General features: G+C 39.8%; 2 protein-coding genes, 1 long non-coding RNA gene and 1 pseudogene across 5 annotated transcripts in view; 2 read left to right on the top strand and 2 right to left on the bottom strand.

Moving 5' to 3' along the window:
- The window catches only part of NLE1 (notchless homolog 1), an 86,607-nt gene extending 86,546 nt beyond the window's left edge, over window positions 1-61 (bottom strand). Inside the window, exon 1 of the mRNA XM_082373967.1 lies at window positions 2-61. The gene's annotated coding sequence lies outside the window, so the exon portion shown is untranslated. The remainder of the gene's footprint in view (window position 1) is intronic.
- Window positions 62-78: 17 nt separating this feature from the next.
- LOC309619142 lies at window positions 79-1,023 on the top strand. Its single transcript, XR_014238767.1, has 2 exons — window positions 79-310; window positions 728-1,023. It is a non-coding gene; the product is annotated as an uncharacterized lncRNA (long non-coding RNA).
- Window positions 1,024-8,622: 7,599 nt separating this feature from the next.
- On the top strand, window positions 8,623-16,370 carry LOC309619127 (small ribosomal subunit protein uS8 pseudogene; annotated as a pseudogene). The gene has a single exon. The product of its transcript is annotated as a small ribosomal subunit protein uS8 pseudogene (transcript).
- SLFN12 (schlafen family member 12) overlaps window positions 15,274-16,376 on the bottom strand; it is a gene marked incomplete at its 5' end in the record, with an annotated part of 31,100 nt that continues 29,997 nt past the window's right edge. The window contains one exon of one of the 2 annotated variants that reach the window (XM_082373953.1): window positions 15,274-15,348. In XM_082373953.1, coding sequence (XP_082230079.1) covers window positions 15,317-15,348 — 32 coding nt within the window. In that variant the 3' untranslated portion in view covers window positions 15,274-15,316. The remainder of the gene's footprint in view (window positions 15,349-16,376) is intronic. The other variant, XR_014238764.1, reaches the window with a different exon arrangement.

Below are 16,376 nucleotides of genomic sequence, written 5' to 3'. Positions count from 1 at the left end.
CCGTGCTGGTCCTCCTCCTGTAGCCCGAGGGTCTCGCTCTGTGAATGCGGTGAGGAGGAGCTTCTGGCGGCGGGGGGGGAGTCAACGTCGAGGTCGGCGTCAGCGTGAGGTCAGCGTCAGCGTGAGGTCAGCGTCGGGGTCGGCGTCGGGGTCGACGTCGGGGTCGGGGTCAAAGTCCGCGTCGCCGGGAGGGAACTGGGGCTGGAGCGAGAGCGGGAGCGGGAGCGGGAGCGGGAACCCCGGGCCCAGCTGCTCGAACGCTTTCCCCACTGACTTCCAATGTATTTTCTATACCCCTTTCTCTCCTCAGGTACTCCAGTTATGTGTGTATAAGGCCACTTGACTTTGTTCTACACCTCACTGATGTTCTGTGCTTAAAATATGTTTTCTATGCTATTTCTGTTGCTACGTCTTAAAGTTACTAATGTTTTCTTCTGCATGCAATGCCTAATATGCCATTAATCACATTCAGTATATTTTTCACCTCAGATAGTTTCATCTTCTACTCTCTCTAGAAGCTTGATTTGGATTCTCTTTTAATATTTTCCGTGTTTCTATGTAGCATGTTTAACTTTTCTTCTAGTTTCTTGAACATATGGAATACAGTTAATACGTCTATTTTAAGGTTGTAGCCTATTAATTATATATCTGTGTTAATTCTGAGTCAACTTCAAATGGTTGGGCTTCCCTGGTCGCACAGTGGTTAAGAATCCGTCTGCCAATGCAGGGGACACAGGTTCGAGCCCTGGTCCAGGAAGATCCCACATGCTGCAGAGCAGCTAAGCCTGAGCGCTGCAACTACTGAGCCTGCGCTCTAGAGCCCGCCTGCGAGCCACAGCTCCTGAAGCCCGGGCACCTAGAGCCCATGCTCCATAACAAGAGAAGCCACCGCAATGAGAAGCCTGCTCACCGCAACGAAGAGTAGCCCCCTGCTCACGACAACTAGAGAAAGCCTGGGCGCAGCAAAGAAGACCCAACGCAGCCAAAAATAAATAAATTAATAAATTAATTAATTTTTAAAAAGTTATTTAAAAAATTTCAAATGGTTATTTTCCTCTTAATAGTTGGTATTTTCCAGCTTCTTTGCAGACATGGTAATTAAAACTTCTTTTAATTTTTAATTTTTAAAAAAAATTGTTTTAATTTTTTAAAATAAAAAAATTTAAATTTAAAAAATAAAACTTTAATTTTTAAAAATTAAAAATTAAAAAAAATAATTTTATTTATTAAACAATTTTTTTTGGCCATGCACATGCCACGTGGCATGAAGGATCTTAGTTCCCTGACCAGGGATGGAATCCACCCCCCTGCAGTGGAAGTGTGGAGTCTTATACCATCGGACTGCCAGGGAAGTCCCACATGGTAATTTTTTGTTGGATGCTAGACATTGTGAGTTTTACCACTTTGGGTGCTGAATGTTTTTGTATTCTTATAAGTACTCATGAGCTTTGTTCTGAGACATGGTTAAGTTAATTGGAAATAGTTTGATCCTTTTGGATTTTGTTTTTAAGCTTTGTACAGGACCAGAGCAGCATTTAGTCTAGGGTTCATTTTTTGCACCTACTGAGGCAAAACTCTTCTGAGTACTCTACCTAATGCCCTGTGAATTTTGATGTTTTTCACTCTGGTTGGTAGGAACAGATACTATTTCTGGCCCTATGTGAGCTCTAAGGCTTGTTCCCTCTAATACTTTGGGGTGAATATTTCTCCATTCTCAAGTGTTTCCTCACAGGCATAAGCTGATAAGTATTCATCTGAGTACTCAGAAAGAACGTTTTGCAGATTTTAGAATTTTCTGTCTATGAAACTCTGTCCTCTGAGTTGGTATTCTGCCTTACAATCTCTAGTTTTCTTGGTATTCTGCCTTACAATCTCTAGTTTTCTTGGCCCCCCTAGGTTCCCAACTCTGTATTCACCTCATGGAGACTGCCAAACTGCACCTGAGTTTTCACTCTCTGAACTATAGCTTAGAAACTTTCTACAGGCAGTAAGCTGGGGCAGTGATAGAGACCACCTCATTAGTTTCCCATATCTCAGGGATCACAGTCCTAATTTCCAGTGTCTTGAGACCTGTTGTTTCATATATTTTGTCTGATTTTGCAGTTGAGAGTAGAAAGTGGTCACTGTTACTCCATCTTGACCAGAAGCATCTAAGAAGACAATGAAGCAAGAAATTCTTTCTTAGGGAAAGAAATTTTAGCTTAAAAATAATAAACCTAGCCAAAATATTATTCTAGTACAAAGGCAGCTCATGGATTTTTTTGAACATGAAAGAATTCTTTAAATACAAGACCCCTGATTCATTCTTGAAGAAAAATTATTCAGCGAGGAAATCCAGCTAAGCAGGCAATATGTGAAAATAAAAGATAATGGGGGCTTCCCTGGTGGCGCAGTGGTTGAGAGTCTGCCTGCCGATGCCGGGACACGGGTTCGAGCCCTGGTCTGGGAGGATCCCACATGCCGCGGAGCAACGGGGCCCGTGAGCCACAACTGCTGAGCCTGCGCGTCTGGAGCCTGTGCTCCGCAATGGGAGAGGCCGCGATAGTGAGAGGCCCGCGCACCGCGATGAAGAGTGGCCCCCGCTCGCCGCAACTAGAGAAAGTCCTCGCACAGAAACGAAGACCCAACACAGCCATAAATAAATAAAAATAAATTAATCACAAAAAAAAAAAGATAATGGTAATTGGACTTTAAATCCATTAACATGTATATAATTAAGATATATAGGAATTATGACTATATAGGAATTATGGAAAAGAATGTTATAAACCTTGACAAAGTAAAAATATTTTTATATCAGATAGACTTTTTTGTTTCAACAAAAGCAGGCTCTGGATAATTTAAACAAACAACAATAAAAACTTTTACTGGAATCATGAGGGAGGACCACTCACAGAATCAAAAGACATGCTGACTTAGAGAAGATAGGTACCTGAGAAGTTCCAAGGATCTAGATCACAGGTGTGAATTGGCTCCAGTCATTTTCTTTACTTGGTTTATAAAGGTCAAATTATAGTCAGAGACTCGTATTTGTCTAGCTTGGATACTGTACTCAACTCTTAGCTAGCATAGGGAAAACATCTTGGTTGAAAATCTCCGAAAGACTTGATGTAAAGTGGTTAGTTTGGTTAGTTCCCCAAAAGAATATCAGTTACTGAAGTAGGGTGGGAGGATGTTTGTTAGATCAAAACAACAGATACCCATTACAGTAATTAACAAAGGTAAGGGGCTGGTAGGGGGAGTGAGGAAGTTTGACTGCTAATGTCATTTTTCATGGCAAGAAGTTGCTGAATGCTAATACATATTTCAAAATAACTTTAAAATGATTCCAAACATTTTTAACACTTTTGTAATTTAGTTATTTTAATGTTGGATAACTTTCAGTAACTAAAAGTTCTTGGGCTAAAAAATATATATTCAGTAATTGGGTCTTCAATTTTATTAATTGCTTTTTCTTCAGTTGAGTTCAAGCTAATTAAATGTAAAAATAATTTCAAAATAGTATGTATAATATAGTTCCATTTAACATAATTCTGTCTAGCTGTTTTTATACTTTATCAGATGTATTTAAAAAACAGCTCTGTGGAATTTAATATTGAATGTTTTTGGTTGCTGGGATTATGCGTGATTTGTTGCTTCCTTTTATCTTTCAGTATTGCTGGAATTAATTCTATTGAGTTTGTAACTTTGGGTAAAGACCTTGAAGGTCACATGTTGGAATCTCTCTCTCAAAAGAAAATTCATAGAAATAGTGAAAAAGATATTTAAAAACATTACTATATACATAGTCATGCTCAAAAACAAGAAAAGCGCCTCTTCATGGACCAAAAACTATGAGGCATTTGTACAAGTAGGAAAGAGTGAGATAAACCATAGTAGTAAACAGAGGCTGCCACCACCTCAGGGCCAGGACAACCACTGTTGCAAAGCCAAGATTGAATCCCCCCCAGCCAGAAACTTACCCTGAGGCTGAGGCCAAATCCATTTTTCACCCACTTGGCCAGACCAAGGCCTAGAACTAAAATCCCATACTTCAGGGTTTCTCAGTGATGGCACTATTGGCAGTTTGGGCTGGATAATTCTTTGCTGTGAGGGGCTTTCCTGGGGATCGTAAGATGTTTAGCAGCAAAGCCTTCCGTCCCCAGTTGTGACAAGCAAAAATATCTCCAGATACTGCTAAATGTCCCTGGAGTGTGTGTGCAAAATCACCACCATCATACCTCCTTAGACTAAAAGAGTTTCCAGAATAGTGGGCAGGATATATAAGTCAAACATGTAACACACTATAGTGAAGATTCAGAACATTAAAGATTTTTTTTAATCCTAAAGAGAAAAAAGTTTAGATAGTCTACAAAAAGAAGAATGAATTTAACAATAACTATTTCATGAGCAAGATGGGATGCAATAAGAATATGGGCAGTATGATCAAAGTACTATGGAAAAACAACTTTGAACTTAGACTTCTCTCCCCGATCAAACTATCATTAAGGTTGAGGGCAAAATAAATAAATTTTCAGACTTGCAACGACTAGGGATTAAAAATAAAATCAATCATAGCCCATCCCCTAAAGAATCACTGAATAATGTCCTTATACGAGAGAAAAATGACCTAAGAAGAAAGCAGCTGTTTCAAGAAAGAAGGGTGAACAAATGCATCAGTAAAATATAAGGTTAATCTGTATGTATTATTTTCTAATTGTCAGATAATTCAATAGCCTTCATATATGCAAACTACATCTCTTAGAAGGTATAGGAAAGGAAAAAAAGCCCTATTGTAATTCCAACAAAAAAGATAAAGTAAGAAAATCTGTGACAAGAAATGTCAAGCCTATATGAATAAAACTATAAAACAAAACTGAAGGGACTTCCCTGGTGGTGCAGTGGTTAAGAATCCGCCTGTCAATTCAGGGGACACAGGTTCGATCCCTGGTCCGGGAAGATCCCACATGCCGTGGAGCAACTAAGCCTGTGAGCCACAACTACTGAGCCCGTGTGCCACAACTACTGAAGCCTGCGCACCCTAAAGCTTGTGCACCGCAACTACTGAGCCCATGCACTGCAACTATTGAAGCCTGCGCACTCTAGGGCCTGTGTGCTGCGACTACTGAGCCCACGTGCTGCAACCACTGAAGCCCGCGCACCTAGAGCCCGTGCTCCGAAACAAGAGAAGCCACTGCAGTGAGAAGCCTGTGCACCGCAACAAAGAGTAGCCCCCACTCGTCACAACTAGAGAAAGCCCCTGCGCAGCAACGAAGACCCAACACAGCCAAAAAAAACAACAAAAGAACTGAAGAAGCCAAAAGAGAACTTGTACAGATAAAGAGTAGACTGTTTTTTTTTAATTAAATTATTTTATTTTATTTTATTTATTTTTGGCTGTGTTGGGTCTTTGTTGCTGTGCGCAGGCTTCTCTCGTTGCAGTGAGCGGGGGCTACTCTTCGTTGCGGTGCACAAGCTTCTCATTGCGGTGGCTTCTCATTGCAGAACACAGGCTCTAGGCACGCAGGCTTCAGTTGTTGTGGCTCATGGGCTTTAGAGCACAGGCTCAGTAGTTGTGGTGCACGGGCTTAGTTGCTCAGTGGCATGTGGGATCTTCCCAGACCAGGGCTTGAACATGTGTCCCCTGCATTGGCATGTGGATTCTTAACCACTGCACCACCAGGGAAGCCCAAGAGTAGAGTGTTTTTGAATAAGAAAACTCAAAATCATAAATATATCCATTTTCACTAAGTTAATCTATAAATTCAATGTCATCCCAATAAAAATACTGACACAAATTTTTCCAAAGCATCGAAGTTTTTTTAAAGTTCATTGAAAAATAAAAAGCAAGATTATCGAGAAGGACTGAGTTCGGAGAACTTCCGGGTTGGGGAACATGGAGTTGCTGGGAGAGTGTTGCACCTAGAGAGGGCACGGAAGGTCCGTGCTCTTTCCCCACATCTTGTCCTATGAATCTCTTCCTTCTGGTCGTTCCTGAGTTATAGACTTTCATAATAAACTGGCAATCTGGACATTGCTGCCATGTGACAAGCCCGGCTGATGCCACTGAGGATGTGAGGCCACGTGGAAGGAGATCCCAGCCATCCAGCCCAAATTGCCCACTCACAGCATTGCCCGAGGGCACAGGTAAACCAACCCATGAAAAGTGATGCCCGATTCCCATCTTTTCCGCCGAGCGTTCGCCTGGAAGAGATAAACCAAGAGCCTGAAAGACAGAGACTGCCTTTTCCATGAAGTTGTATCTTCTGGAACTCCAAGGATTGCTTTGTTTGAAGCAGAAGTTCAATAAACACTAGCTCTTCATCATAGATATGACAAAAGCCATTCTGCAAAGAAGTTTCCACATAAAGCCATTTCTATCAATGTTCAGAGTTTGCAGGTCAATTAAAGTTTAGAAGAGAGTCAATGATTGGAAACGATGGACTGAGGGAATCTTGACTGATTCGTGCAGAGTGAAGACTGAGGGCCAACAAGCTAGCAAGTTTTACTAACAAGAACCCAAGTTGAGATGAAAAACCTCCTGTGGGGAAAGAGTCCTCAGACTGTGTCTTCTGTGACTACCAACTGCAGTGACCCCAGAAGTCAGATTCTAACCTCCCTGGGACTGCTGGCACAGGCGAGAGCCACAGGGGAGGAAACCCAGACTGACGCAGAGGTGCTGGATGGCTGGAGGGATGAGAGTCGGGTTTTGCAACAGCACAGCTTGATCGGGGAACTGGACTGCGGGTGGAGCTCACACTGTAAAGAGTTCTGACCGTCATTTGGAGGGCTTTCCCAGAGCCAACACCTACACTTCCAACTTGCTTATACCATCTTAAGAGGACAAGCCTTTTTATTAAAAGGAAGAGTGCGAGTAAAAAAAAAAAAAAAAAAAAAAAAAAAAAAAGCAAGATTATCTAGGAAAAATCTAAAAAGGAAAAAGCTGAGGGTAATTAGCATGGCCAAGTATTAAAACATATTGTAAAGCTACAATAATTAAAACAACATGGTTCTGCTGTGTGGCAGGTCAATGGGATGGACTAGAATGTCCAAAAATAAATTCAAATATGTCTGGGAATATTACATATATCAAAGGTGGCATTCAAATTAGTTGGAAAAAAAGATGGATTATTCAATAAATGATGTTGAATGACTTGGGTACCTATCTGAAAAAAATTAAGCTTGGGCCATACATCACAGTTGACACCAAAATAAATTCCAAATGGATGCAATACTTAAATGTAAAACTATGAAATCATGGAAGTACATGGAGAAAAAGTAGGACATTTATTTTTTTATAATCTCAGCATAGGGAAGGCCTAAATATGGCCCTCAATCAGAAACCAGGAAAGAAAAGAGTGATTTTTTTAAAACAAAAGTATCTTTATAGCAAAAACACTATAAAAGGATCAAGAAATGAAAAACACACTTTGAATATATTTGCAAGAAAAATCGAAGAGAATAGTTAACTCCTTTTTTTAATGAATTTATTTTTATTTATTTATTTATTTTTGGCTGCATTGGGTCTTCGTTGCTGCGCGCGGGCTTTCTCTAGTTGTGGCGAGCTGGGGCTACTCTTCGTTGTGGTGTGCGGGCTTCTCATTGAGGTGGCTTCTCTTGTTGCAGAGCACGGGCTCTAGGCGCGTGGGCTTCAGTAGTTGTGGCATGTGGCCTCAGCAGTTGTGGCTCACAGGCTCTAGAGTGCAGGCTCAGCAGTTGTAGTGCACGGGCTTAGTTGCTCCGCGGCATGTGGGAATCTTCCCAGACCAGGGCTCGAACCCATGTCCCTGGCATTGGCAGGCAGATTCTTAACCACTGTGCCACCAGGAAAGTCCCAAAGACAATAGTTAACTCCTAACTGTAAAAAAAAAAGTTTCTACAAATCTAAGAGAAAAAAAAAATAACATTCCCAAAGAAAAATGGCTAAAGATGTGAACAGGCAGAAGAACACAGAAAAGGAATTTAAAATAGTTCCTAAATTTATGGAAACTTTGGTCATGATATAGAATCATCAGTTAAAAACTACAACAAGATATCACTCTTTTTCACTTATTAGATTGACAGAATCATTAAGTTCAAATTTAATTGTTTTACCATTTGGTAGGGAAAAAGCACTTTTGTATATTGTCATAAAGTAGTACAACTTCTATCAACAACAATCTGGCAGTAGCTATCAAAATTTTAAATGCACATATCCCTTTACCTAGCAATTCCTCTTTTAGGAATTTATTCTACATATATGGTTAAACATGTTTGAAATGACTTCTGTGCAGGTAACTGAATTTCACTTTATATCTAATAGCAGAAGACTACAAAATAGTAAATATCCACCCAAAAGGGTTGAATAACTTAATGACATATCAACATATTGTAATACTATGAAGCCATAAAAGAATAGAGCTCTCTATACATATTGATGTGGGACCATTTTATTTATTTATTTAGTTATTTATTTACATCTTTATTGGAGTATAATTGCTTTACAATGGTGTGTTAGTTTCTGCTTTATAACAAAGTGAATCAGTTATATATATACATATGTTCCCATATCTCTTCCCTCTTGCGTCTCCCTCCCTCCCACCCTCCCTATCCCACCCATCTAGGTGGTCACAAAGCACGGAGTTAATCTCCCTATGCTATGCTGCTGCTTCCCACTAGCTATCTATTTTACGTTTGGTAGCGTATATATGTCCATGCCACTCTCTCACTTTGTCACAGCTTACCCTTCCCCATCCCTGTGTCCTCAAGTCCATTCTCTAGTAGGTCTGTGTCTTTATTCCTGTCTTGCCCCTAGGTTCTTCATGACCTTTTTTTTTTTTTTCTTAGATTCCATATATATGTGTTAGCATACTGTATTTGTTTTTCTCTTTCTGACTTACTTCACTCTGTATGACAGACTCTAGGTCCATCCACCTCACTACAAATAACTCAATTTCGTTTCTTTTTATGGCTGAATAATATTCCATTGTATATATGTGCCACATCTTCTTTATCCATTCATCTGTTGATGGACACTTAGGTTGCTTCCACGTCCTAGCTATTGTAAATAGAGCTGCAATGAACATTTTGGTACATGACTCTTTTTGAATTATGGTTTTCTCAGGGTATATGCCCAGTAGTGGGATTGCTGGGTCGTATGGTAGTTCTATTTTTAGTTTTTTAAGGAACATCCATACTGTTCTCCATAGTGGCTGTATCAATTTACATTCCCACCAACAGTGCAAGAGGGTTCCCTTTTCTCCACACCCTCTCCAGCATTTATTGTTTCTAGATTTTTTGATGATGGCCATTCTGACCGGTGTGAGATGATACCTCATTGTAGTTTTGATTTGCATTTCTCTAATGATTAATGATGTTGAGCATTCTTTCATGTGTCTGTTGGCCATCTGTATATCTTCTTTGGAGAAATGTCTATTTAGGTCTTCTGCCCATTTTTGGATTGGGTTGTTTGTTTTTTTGATATTGAACTGCATGAGCTGCTTGTAAATTTTGGAGATTAATCCTTTGTCAGTTGCTTCATTTGCAAATATTTTCTCCCATTCTGAGGGTTGTCTTTTCGTCTTGTTTATGGTTTCCTTTGCTGTGCAAAAGCTTTTAAGTTTCATTAGGTCCCATTTGTTTTTTGTTTTTACTTCCATTTCTCTAGGAGCTGGGTCAAAAAGGATCTTGCTGTGATTTATGTCATAGAGTGTTCTGCCTATGTTTTCCTCTAAGAGTTTGATAGTGTCTGGCCTTACATTTAGGTCTTTAATCCATTTTGAGTTTATTTTTGTGTATGGTGTTAGGGAGTGTTCTAATTTCATACTTTTACAGGTACCTATCCAGTTTTCCCAGCACCACTTATTGAAGAGGCTGTCTTTTCTCCACTGTATATTCTTGCCTCCTTTATCAAAGATAAGGTGACCATATGTGCATGGGTTTATCTCTGGGCTTTCTATCCTGTTCCATTGATCTATATTTCTGTTTTTGTGCCAGTACCGTACTGTCTTGATTACTGTAGCTTTGTAGTATAGGATGTGGGACCATCTTTAAGGTATATTGTATGGCAAACAAAGCAACATGCAGAAAAAAGTCTATCTTTTGCTTGTAGAATTGATATAAGGATGTGTTTGCAAATGCATTAAATATCTTTGGAAATATCCTAAAAAAAAATTGCAGTAGCATTTGGCTCCAGGGAAGGGCAAATGAGTGTCAGGGGAACACAGATGTGAAAAAGACAGCTTTTACTTTTTATGACTTTTGCATTTTGTGTAATGTAATAATTTGGGGCATTTACTGATATGATTTTGTCATGTATGTATGTCTTTACCTGTTGACGTAACAGTTTTATGAATTACTTTCTTAGTTTTCTATCATTCTGTATCCTGGGATAAGTCCCTCATGATCAAAATGAATAATGATGCATGAGGAATGGGGAGGAGTAAAATTTGAAAATCACAGAAAGTAAAAAAAAAAAAATATATATATATATATATACAATGACTCTTTGCCACTTAGGATTTATAAGTCTTAATATTTTTTCATATTTGTTTTAAGCTTTTTTTTAAATAAAAGAAATAACATACCTTAGCAAAATCTGAACTCCTCTTTCTTCTCTTCCCCACCTAATTTCTCTCCCTTCTCCCCAGCAGCAAAAACCGTCATGACTTCGGTGGGTATCCTTTCAGGCTACCTGTTAATAGTTTATACACACAAACACACACACACACACACACACACACACACACACACACACACAGTGGCATCATCATCAGGAGTGGCATAGGATGAAGTAAAGTTGGAGGGCAAGGCATTGGGGTGACTATGGCTTTTAGTTTCTATGGCAACAACAGTAATTACAAAGATTGTGGAGTAAATTGCCTTTTTCTGATAGCTCTAAGAAAGATAGACAATGAAAAATTGAGATTGAGAGCAAAACTATCCCACTGAGGAGATCCACGGAAAACCAAAAAGCCTTGGAGAAGTCACTCATCCCATATAATTTAAGGGCAGATATGGTTGAGCACCATGCCAAGGGCCTGACCTGTAGGATTGTTGAGTTCAATGCCGATTAACTCTACAATCGCACCAAATCTCTTCCACTAAGGGAAGGGCACTGGTGTGGAAGGACATCTTGGTTGCTTCCAAGATTTGGCAGTTATGAATAAAGCTTCCATATAAACATCCGTGTGTAGGTCTTTCTGTGGACATAAGTTTTGAACCTCTTTGGGTAAAAACCAAGAAGTGAATTACAGCACTGTTCACTGCCCACTACAAAGAGGGAAGCTCCATGCTTGGTTGGTTTCTCTGAATTTCAGACATGCAGCTCTAATCTACTTTCTGGTAACCAGTAAGGCTGCCAGAGGACAGTACTCTGTAGCAGGTCCAAAGTGAGGATGCCCAACCATTTTCACATGATGACCCAGCAGACCCAATGAGAATGGAAGGCTCTGTAGAAGACAGAGTTCTGAAGAAAGCCTCTAACAAGCCCCAATAACAACCCCCAAGGCTTTGGAGGAAGACCATGCTCTCTTCTGCCAGCAAGTGTTGTCCATGTGAAATCAGTATCTGGCTTCCCACAGGGCCCTATTGAGACTGCATGTCTGACCATGGGGCACCAAGTAACTGTGTGACCTGATGACCTGAGATCCCATCACATCCTAGGGGTCATGTGATCCACTAAATCACACAGTGAAGGTGCACAGTAGAATTTTCATCATAAAATAGAACTCATATGTATGAGACTGGGCACAAGCGGGTCTGCAAGACAAAAACATGCTATAAAAGCAGGCAGCTCAGACTCCCATGGTATCTCCATCCACTGTTTCACTGCCTTTCCCTCCACTCACAGCACTGGACTCAACCAGAAGGGATGGTTGCTGCCCTCTGCCCCACTCAGGGGTAACCCTGCCAGACAATGCCAGAGGGAACTCCTCTAGGTCAGCAACAGTCTTTGGGCTGGAATGAGAGACCTTCAAGGACTAAGAATCTACAGGAATAAAAGTTTAACCCCATGACGTAAAGACTCCCATCCAGCTGAGATGGGCAGAACTTGGAGGAGTTGGTGGGAGAAGGAAGACTGCTATAATTACCAACCGAAGCCTGAGGTCAGCTCCAGAAGTGGGACAGCAGCAGTTAGGTTCTGTGCTAATTGATGTTTAGCACAAAAACATCATTGTTTCTTTGATGTTTCTTTCTCCCCTCTCCCCTGTGGCCTGATAAGATTGGGGATGGCTGACATTTTTGGTTTCAGATGAACATCTGACTGAATTGACACCATGGGAGGGCAGCTTCATTTACTGTGTTGGGGACATTAACCCTTCACCCACAGGAAGGATAAGAGTAGATGAGAAGGTGTGTCTTCCATTTGTCCCTCTGGGATCCATTCTCCATCCTGTTCTGGACCCGGGGAGGCTGACTGGATGACATTAATGGGCTCCCTTGCCAGCTAAATTCTGGTTGATTTGATCCATGGGAACAATGACTGAAAATTAGCAGGAGGGAGGAGAGTAAAGCGAGGCTTTTAAAAAAAAGACTGCCCATTTTACAACCATATTATCACTTTTCGTGCTTTGCCATTCTTTGTACTCCTTTGTTCACAGATTCCAGTTCGCATCTGCCACGGGATTCCCAGCACCTAGAACAGCTAGTTTCACACACAGGCAGAGTTTCTTCTTAGACAGGGGGCCTTCCAATCAGTTATCCTTCAGAATATACAGCTGTGTTTCCATATTGGAAACACATGCTGGAGAGAGCGTAAGATTCTGTACAATAGTTGTCTCAGCCACGCTTGGAGTGATCTCAAACATGACCTTCCTTCCCAAGTTCGAAAACCAGATGACACTGTTCAACCTGATGTGCTCATCCAGCCCCTCAGATGCCCTGTTGCTCTGGACTACACCCTTTGCTTCCTCATTTTTTTAAGGAGCTTCATCTGCTGTGCTTATTAAAACACAAACCCCTTGCGGGGAGTGATCCCTTTTAAAAAAGAACTGGCATAGCTCTGCCACATGGGTCTCCTCATGTTCCAAATACAATTCACTCTAATCTCTAAAGTGCCATCCACACCCTGAGCCCAGGAAACCCCCAGAGAGTCAGGAGAGATGTTAGGTGGAGAATTTCCTCTGATGTCCTGCACTGCTCTTTGCAGGTACTTGGCTTTTGGATCTCATTGCAAACCACTCTGGTGTATTCTCTTCCTGAATGCTAGGCTAAGAAGTGGGGAGGCCCCTGTAATCCAAGTGGTGCAAATTTACAGAAAGTAGTCCAAGAAAACCAAAAAAATATTCCTGGGCAATTCTTTGTCCTTTTAGTGATTTTTTTCCTCATAGTAGTCTCTGTTGTCAGTGTGGAAATTCTTAGCTTCATCAACCATGATATGTTGCATCTTTTCAAACTTAACTTTTTCATGAAGCTTTTCTGAGCTATTGCCTGGTAGATGTTTGCTTGCTATTACAAACGGAAGACACAGCTCCTTTCGCCGTCTTTCCATGCTGCCATAACGGTGTGCATGAATGTCCTGGCTGATGCTCTCAACAGTATCAACAATGCTGAAAAGAGAGTCAGATGCCAGGTTCTTATTAGGCCGTGCTCCGAAGTCATTGTCAGGTTTCTAACTGTGATGATGAAGCATGGTTACTTTGGCGAATTTGAAATCACCGATGATCACAGGGATGGGAAGATTGTTGTGAACCTCACAGGCAGGCTAAATAAGTGTGGCGTGATCAGCCCCAGATTTGATGTGCGACTCAAAGATCTAGAAAAATGGCAGAATAAGCTGCTCCTGTCCCGTCAGTTTGCTTTCATTGTACTGACAACCTCAGCTGGCATCATGGACCATAAGAAGCAAGACGAAAACACACAGGAGGGAAAATCCTTGGATTCTTTTTCTAGGGATGTAATGCATATGTGCAAATAAAATGCCTCAGAGGAAAAAAAAGTAAGACATAAATGCATGTTTTCCTAATGAAATAAAGCAAGCAGATAATTTTTTAAAATTCTTTTAAAATTGAAGTATAATTTACAATATTTTATTAGTTTCATGTGTTCAATATAGTAATTTAATTTTTTATAATTATACTCCATTTAAAGATATTACAAAATAATGCCTATATTTCTCGTGCTGTACAATATATCCTTGTTGCTTATTTATTTCATACATAGTAGTTTGTACATCTGAATCCCATACCCCTATCTTGCCCCTCCACCCTCCCTCTCCCCACTAGTAACCACTAGTTTGTTCTCTATACAGTAAGTCCCCTGCATACGAACCTTCAAGTTGTGAACTTTCAGAGATGCGAACATGTGTTCCATCAGTGTCAGGCATGAGTGAAATTGCAGCTTGCCCTCCGTCTCCTATTGCTGACGAACCTTCAGCTCTACCATCTCCCACCTCCTCTCCCTCCTCCAGTCAGTAACTCTTCTTGCCTGTTCACTTGATGACAGCCCCTGTATGCCAGCTGTTATACTGTACTACTGTACTTTTCAAGGTACTGTACTGTAAGGTTAAATTTTTTTTCTTTATTTTTTGTGTTTGTTTTTTTCTGTATTATTAGTGTGAAAAGTATTATAAACCTATTACAGTACAGTACTATATAGTTGATCGTATAGTTGGGTGCCTAGGCTAACTTTGTTGGACTTACAAATTGGACTTACGAACGTGCTCTCGGAACGGAACTCATTTGTATGTAGGGGACTTACTGTATCTGTTTCTGTTTTGTTATATACATTCGTTTGTTTTATTTCTTAGATTCTACATATAAGTGATAACAGAGTATCTGTCTTTCTCTAACTTATTTCACTAATCATAATACCCTCTAGGTCCATCCATGTTGGTGCAAATGGCAGAATTTCATTCTTTTTTTTATGGCTGAGTAGTATTCCGTTGTGTATACATATACCACATCTTCTTTATCCATTCATCTATCAATGGACACTTAGGTTGTTTCGTATCTTGGCTGTTGTAAATAATGCTGCTATGAACACTGGGATGCATGTATCTTTTTGAATTAATGTTTTTGTTTTCTTTGGATATATACCCAGGAGTGGAATTGCTGGGTCATACAGTAGTTCTATTTTTAGTTTTTTGAGAAACTGCCATACTGTTTTCCACAATGGCTGCACCAATTTACATCCCCACCAACAATGCATGAGGGTTCCCTTTTCTCCTTGTCAGCATTTGTTATTTGTAGTAGACTTCTTGATGATAGCTATTCTGACAGGTGTAAGGTGATATCTCATTGTGGTTTTTATTTACATTTCTATAATGATTAGTGATGTTGAGAATCTTTTCACGTGCCTATTAGCCATCTCTATGTCGTCTTTGGAAAAATGTCTATTCAGGTCTTCTGCCCTGAAATTAATTTTTACACCTCTTTGGTCTCCTTAAACCTGGAAGAGAGGAAGAAAAGCATAGAGTTCAGCTGGATACTTCTTAGGTACCTATGATATATCAAGATGGCCCACGAGCAATTGGACACAATAAAAATATTTTGGCAGAAACTAACACACCATCGTAAAGCAATTATACTCCAATAGAGATGTTAAAAAAATATTTTGAGCTCAGATAAAAATTACAGCTTTTTTCCATTAAAATGTAATCAAATGAGTGTATTGGTTATCACTACAAAAATTTAATTTTTTTCTGAAATATTGCTATAGTGCACAAAAGAGGTATGCAGTAATAAAGGAGTAGCGTGTGGCAAACCAACTGTTCCACTGAGAACAGCTAGAAAAGGCAGTTATAATACATAAAACATCTGTCTGAAGGCATTATAAAGCTGAGGCAACCAACTTTGCTTTGTTTTAGACAAATTAGAGATTTGCAAAAAAAAAATCAGAGATAAACAAAACTGTCAAAACTTTCCTTGAGTAGCTAAGTCTCTGACTGGATTAAGATAATCAATTGCTATTCTATCTGCCTTGCAAAGGAGGGTGTGTATCCTCTTGAGAAGAAGACAGTATCATCTAGATCTTCTATACTTTTTCTCATACAGTGTCTAGCATTTAATTGAAAATTACCTGGCATGACAAAATATAGGACTGTATGGCTGAAGACCAAGAAGAAAAAATACATACAATATAAATAGACCAAAGTTAAGCCAAATAATGGAATTATCAGACGAGGACTGAAAAAGAGCTATTATTTATGTGCTTAAGAAAAGAGAGGAAAGAGAGAGACAGAGAGATGGAAAAAAACCATCAAAGAATTGAATCGATAGAAAGACTCCAGTAGGAATTCTAGAATTGACTGATATGATAACTGAAATTAGACATGTAAGAGATAGGTTTAATAGGAAAATTAGACACAGCAAAAGAGAGAATTAGTGAACTGTAAGGCTAATGAAAAATATTTAGATTGAAGCATATACAGAGAAAAAGAAGAGTGAAAATTCTCATAAAAAATAGTCACATTGTAC

This window comes from Balaenoptera borealis, assembly GCF_965194805.1.
Source record: "Balaenoptera borealis genome assembly, chromosome: 20".
NCBI classification, from domain to species: Eukaryota; Metazoa; Chordata; class Mammalia; order Artiodactyla; family Balaenopteridae; genus Balaenoptera; species Balaenoptera borealis.
This window is presented reverse-complemented; position numbering and strand designations above follow the sequence as displayed.